Genomic DNA, 6,027 nt, shown 5'->3' on the forward strand with positions numbered 1-6,027 from the left:
ATTAGGATTATTTTTCATTTGAAATTAATTTACAATACAATAATCAATTGATTAATAAAGAATAATAACATCTGATTACAAAAGTCTTTATAAGCATAATTAAAAAATTTTACTATTTTATTTTTAATATATAAATATTAGAAAAACATTTTATCCTATAATAATTTTAAATATATTTTAATAAATAGAAAAAAGTATTGTGCCTAGTGAAAAATTTTTGTTAAATAATTTATAAATAATAATAGGCAGATTCATAAAATATAAAAAACTACAATGAATATGAAAATCTATCTTAGTAATTTATTATAATTGTGTACGAATAAAAATTTTATATTATCAAGTTTGGTTATATTATTATTGTTGCTATTGTTGTTATTGTTAATAGCCCTATTCTATTAGATACATATATAGTTATCATTAAATTATATAATTTAAAATATTTAATATTTTCTAACTAGATAAGATTTAAAAAATTATTTTAAATTATGTATTATGCTTAAAGCTAACTGTAAATAATGATTAAATTAACATTTTTTCAAAAAGTATTGAAATTGATAAAAAAAATGTCTTCTTTAATTAACAATAATAAAATATTTATAATGTATAAATCAATGAACATATTAAATAAAAGAGTAATATTCAATAGAAAAATATTCATTAGAAAAATAGCGGGCAGTGAAACAGCTGTTTTTTGAATGATGAGACATCTAGTGGAATGCGTATACATATGCAATAGCAACGAATGGACAAAATGCACGATACGGAACTGATCGCACTTGTACTTAGAAGAGCTGATTAAGAAACCATGGCAGCTGGTTGTTGTGGAACGAAAAAGCAAAAACTAAATGATTCCACTAGTGTTCCGCGTAACAATACTGTAAGTTTACAAAATAGTATTCATATGCGGAATTCTATAATAGTTCAACCTGAGATGGGCTTTTATTGTTTCGATGTCCTTTACTGCCAACTGCACCAACTTGATCCACCAAAACCACCCAACTTCAGTAATGAAGCTTTGTAAGTATTTGTTATTGACAACCTCTCTATATTTTTTTAATTTACTTTAAATATTTTTTTACTTTACTTTAAATATTTGAATATATAACTTCTAATACAACAGAATTAATATTTTCTGTATTTTATTTTTTATTTTTTTCATTATAAATTTTTATATTTCTCTTTTATATTTATAACTGCATCTAAAAAATTTTAATTTATGAATAGAATATGATTCAAATATTCTTTATTTCTATACATAGAATAATTACATTTTATTAAGAATAGAAAAAAATTATTAAATATTTTTTATTTTTATTATTTTTTAATGATATTTTATATAAGGCTTAAAAAGGCTAAATAAAAATATGTTATCTAAATATTTTCATAAATATTTTAATTAAAATTTGATCATTTTCATTGTTTTTTGTATTGTATTAAAGTAAGAATTTTTTAAATTTCAATGTATATTATTAAAATATAATAATATGAATGTGATATCTTTATATATGTTAATATATTATTATTACATTTGATTTTGAAGCCCTTTATTTGTAACATGGACTATTGGTAAAGATATGAGATTAAGAGGTTGCATTGGTACATTTAATGCAATGCATTTACATGCTGGACTACGGGAATATGCTACTACTAGGTATTATTTTAGATTAAAATTAATAATAATATAAGAACCATTTTAAATATATTACTTTTTATAGTGCTTTCAAGGACTCAAGGTTCAATCCAATAACATTGGAAGAACTTCCACGTTTACATGTAAGTGTTTCTATACTTCGACATTTTGAAGATGGAGCAGATTATTTAGATTGGATAATAGGGGTTCATGGAATTCGTATAGAATTTCATAATGAAAAGGGCAATAAACGAACTGCTACATATTTGCCAGATGTAGCAATAGAACAAGGTTTGTATTATACTTCAGTTTAAGTAAATAGAATTTGCAGAATTAACAAGTTTTTCTATGTGATTATTTCATAATATAAAGTAATTTATAATAAAGAATTAATAAGTTACTTAACAATTAAATTATACTTAATGTGCGTGTAAAAATACTTGTAAGATAATTGCAAGTATTCTGCAAAGTTAGAATTTTACTTATTTAGGATGGAACCAAATCCAAACAATAGACTCTTTACTACATAAAGGAGGCTATAAGGGGTTAGTTACTCCTGATATTAGACGTAGTGTCAAGTTAACTCGATACCAGAGTGAAAAAGTGACTGTGAGTTATCAAGATTATATGACACGCTGGCATGGTCAAAGATGCTAGCAACTGCCCTGGGGTTCTATTAAAGGGCCCCTCATTTGTTATATTTCTAACAACATTGATAATTTGAGTACAGATACATTTAATTGTTGTTTGCAATATATTAATTATCAATGCAATAATATAATGGCCAGTCAATATGCATTCATTATAATAGAATCTAACTACTTTTTTATGACACAATCATGTTTATTCTATAATTCAATATGTTTTAATTTTATCATCTTATCTATACAAAGTTATCTTTTATTTTTATATACAAAATTTGTTTGTTTATCAGTGCATCATAATCATTATTGGAGATGTCTTCCTATAAAAAATCATAGATTATGGAATATAAAAACAAACGTGGTATTAAAGACTCAATTTAATCTTTTACTATTTCCAATGGTGCCTATTATATGCTATATTTTATACTTACTTATTTTATAAAAAAAAAAAATATTTATTAACAAAAATAATAGGATTTTGGATATGTAGTGGCCTTATCTTTTCTGAATTTAATACTATTTACAAATAAGCTACTGAGTATAAGAGAATATTTGTGGAATTTAAGTTCAATTGGCAAATTTCTTCAGTTTTTTTTTATAGCTAGTATAAATATATTATTGTTTAGTTTATACAAGGCGTTATTGTTTGTTTCATTCTTTTATCCACAGTGTATTTTTATTTTATTTTGACTGTTCTTTTTTTTCATTCAAAATATAGTACTTAATAAATTTTCTTTAGCTATTAAATAATAATATTAATGTCTGCATTTATAATTGCAGTCCAAAATTTGTGATATACAAATAAACTTAATATATTATATAAGTAATAACATATATAATAAATATAGATGTTATTTATAATCACAAACTTAAATATTTTTTTAAGCATTAAATATTCTAACGTTTATTAATAATATATCTAATAAAAATTTTGAATAATAATAGAAAATTATTGAAATTAACAAAATAATAATTTTGAAATATAAAATATTTTATATTACTTTTTTGAGAAAAAAAGAATAAATAATAATCTATATATATATTTATAAAAAATTGAATGTAAATAATAATGTAAATAAGAAAAAATGTAAATAATAAATTAAATATAAAAATTATATACGCGTAATAGTAAAAATAAGTTGTAATTAAATTATTGAAATAAGAGAAAAAGTTGTGTTCTTTTCATTTATAAAAGTCTATATCTTTTATAATATGAAAAATATTGGAATGTTCCAAACAATATGTGCATGAAATATAACATTTTATCTATATGAATTTCTCATTTCATTCCTAAAAAGTATAAAAAAGTTGATAAAAATAAATTATCTTAATTTATTTATTAACAAAATTTAATAATATGAACTTATATTTTTTATTAAAAATTAAATTGAAAATATAATATGTCAAAAATACAAAGTAAAAAATTATTATTTTTAATATATAATTATCACATTCATATTATTAATATGATAGTTACATATTAAAAACAATACAATTATAATAATGTATATGTAATTTATACATGCAATTTATTGTGATATTTACTTTTTAATTTAATATATAAATGTGAATATTAAAATTTTATCAAAATTTATTATTTTAAATTTCCTTACCATTTTATCCTTACAACTTTTGATTTAATATATTCTGTAAAATTATTTTATATAAATTATTTAGTTGTATAATTAACTCATTTATTATTATTAATGCACTATGTTATAGTACAAATAATACAAGAATTCTAAATTTGTATTATTATAAATGTTCTATTTTTAATTAAATAAAAATTTATTTATAGTATATTATAATGTATATAGTAGTGTATATAACTTATGATATTTCCTATTTCATGCTTTCAACCTATATGATATATAGAAATATAATGTAAATATGTAAGTATATATTGGATATATATACATTAAGAAGATATGCATATATGTATAATATACTAAATAATAAATTATGTAAACATACCTATTATTATTACTAATATAGTCTTGAAGTCTTAATATGATATTTGTTAGATTTTGCATTGATAAAACTTGTAAATAGGTAATCAGACCACCTGCAATTGTATTGCTAATAAACAAAAATGATATGATCTTAGAATTAGGTTTAACAATGCTCCACCAAAGTTTCATAAGTTCCTTTCCTTCTCTTAAATATGGAACTCTGTATCCTATATTTCCAGCAATCTATAAAAAATTTTTAAAATTAGAAAATTAAATTAATTATATTGAAAATAACATAGAAAACATGAAAAAAATGAAAAATATTTTACCCCAATATTTATTGTTGGTGCTATAATTAAAGAATACAATAAGCTATTAACTTGTAGAAATGAAATTGCTTTTAATTCTTCACATATCAAACAATAAGGTTCATGCACCAATATTTTATTTAAAATAAACTGAAAATAAAAATTATTATTATTTATTATATTTTTTATTGTAAAATATTTTTTATTTATTAATAAGATTTAACATACGAATTGATGAGTTAAATACGAAGTAGATGATGGTGCTAATGCTAGAAATAATGTTGTCGTTTTTATACCATGATGACGTAACTTCAATTTATGTCTAAATATTGAGTTAATTATTATTCCATTAATAATACCAATTCCTGCTATTATTTTATTTCCATGTTTTAAAGACCAGCTTAAAAAAATAATATTATATATAATAATATATTTATAAACAATAAGAATTTAAAAAATTTGAATTCTTTAATATGTATTTAACAATAAATTAAGAATTAAAATTATAATACATACACTTCATTCTGTGGTTCCCATTGTTTAATTAAGTCCATTCGATTTTTAATAAGATTATACTCATATTCATAACCTAACATAATTAATGATGTTATTTTTAAGTTTTTTAAATTATTATTTTTTTTTTTTTTTATTTTAAAATCTTCACAATTATTGTTTGATTTAAGATGTAATATATTTTAATTATATAACAATAAACAAAATGAAATAGATTTATCTTATGAGACTTCGTAATGTTCGTATTTCATATTCTGAAATACCGATTGTGTACGTTTGTAATATACTCTCTATGATTTAAGAATTTATCACAGATGGAGATAATCATGAAATTTATCTATCTATAAAAAAAAACGTGATTTATTAATTAAAATTTTGATTGAAACTTCATCATTTTTCTATGTCAAAATTATTTAATATCAAGTATGACTTTTATTATTAATGGAATGAAATAAAATTATATTATATAATATCATTCAAATTATTTGTTAACATAATCACTTTGTTGAACAATATCAATCAACAAACGGAAGATATTTTTTACTAAACAAATATATATTTTTTAATAAGATATGTTTCTTTAATAAAATGATGATGAAAAGAAAAGAATAAACTAAAAAAAAAATAACAAAATACAATGATCAATTACCACTTCAGCTTTTTTAGCTAGAAACTTAGATGATCTAAGAGCACGAATTTCCATCATATTAGTGGACAAATTTTGGGCATTTTGTTAACGCAACACTACTTAAAAAACGCGATCATTTATCAACGCAACACTAATCGAAACAATCACGATGAAACGATATCGCAACACTAATTTTAAAATGAATCAAATAAAAATTTACTATTACTATACAAAATAACAAATATTCCGATATAAATATAGAACGCAACATTATAAAAGGCAACATTAAAAAATAAGTTAAAAACTAATGATTTTACAATTTAAGTATAAATATAAAGAATTTTAATAAGAA

General features: G+C 20.4%; 2 protein-coding genes across 3 annotated transcripts in view; one reads left to right on the plus strand and one right to left on the minus strand.

Moving 5' to 3' along the window:
- LOC102677930 overlaps window positions 1–2,904 on the plus strand; it is a 7,858-nt gene extending 4,954 nt beyond the window's left edge. The window contains exons 6-9 of the mRNA XM_031510682.1: window positions 801–1,017; window positions 1,541–1,651; window positions 1,716–1,921; window positions 2,121–2,904. Coding sequence (XP_031366542.1) covers window positions 801–1,017; window positions 1,541–1,651; window positions 1,716–1,921; window positions 2,121–2,287 — 701 coding nt within the window. The 3' untranslated portion in view covers window positions 2,288–2,904. The remainder of the gene's footprint in view (window positions 1–800; window positions 1,018–1,540; window positions 1,652–1,715; window positions 1,922–2,120) is intronic.
- A 992-nt stretch (window positions 2,905–3,896) lies between these two features.
- On the minus strand, window positions 3,897–5,321 carry LOC102677567. 2 transcript variants are annotated; one of them, XM_006616179.2, is made up of 5 exons: window positions 5,051–5,321; window positions 4,763–4,934; window positions 4,556–4,684; window positions 4,249–4,469; window positions 3,897–3,921 (listed from the first exon to the last, which is right to left on the minus strand). In XM_006616179.2, exons 1-5 carry the CDS (start codon window positions 5,128–5,130, stop codon window positions 3,912–3,914), a joined length of 612 nt encoding a protein of 203 aa, XP_006616242.1. In that variant the 5' UTR covers window positions 5,131–5,321; the 3' UTR covers window positions 3,897–3,911. The 2 variants fall into 2 exon arrangements, with proteins under 2 accessions (XP_006616242.1, XP_031366545.1); XM_031510685.1 differs by lacking the exon at window positions 3,897–3,921 and adding an exon at window positions 4,049–4,138 and having other exon boundaries at window positions 4,255–4,469.
- Between the last annotated feature and the right edge of the window lie 706 nt (window positions 5,322–6,027).

Source organism: Apis dorsata, unplaced genomic scaffold (genome assembly GCF_000469605.1).
Source record: "Apis dorsata unplaced genomic scaffold, Apis dorsata 1.3 scaffold_254, whole genome shotgun sequence".
Classification (NCBI taxonomy): Eukaryota; Metazoa; Arthropoda; class Insecta; order Hymenoptera; family Apidae; genus Apis; species Apis dorsata.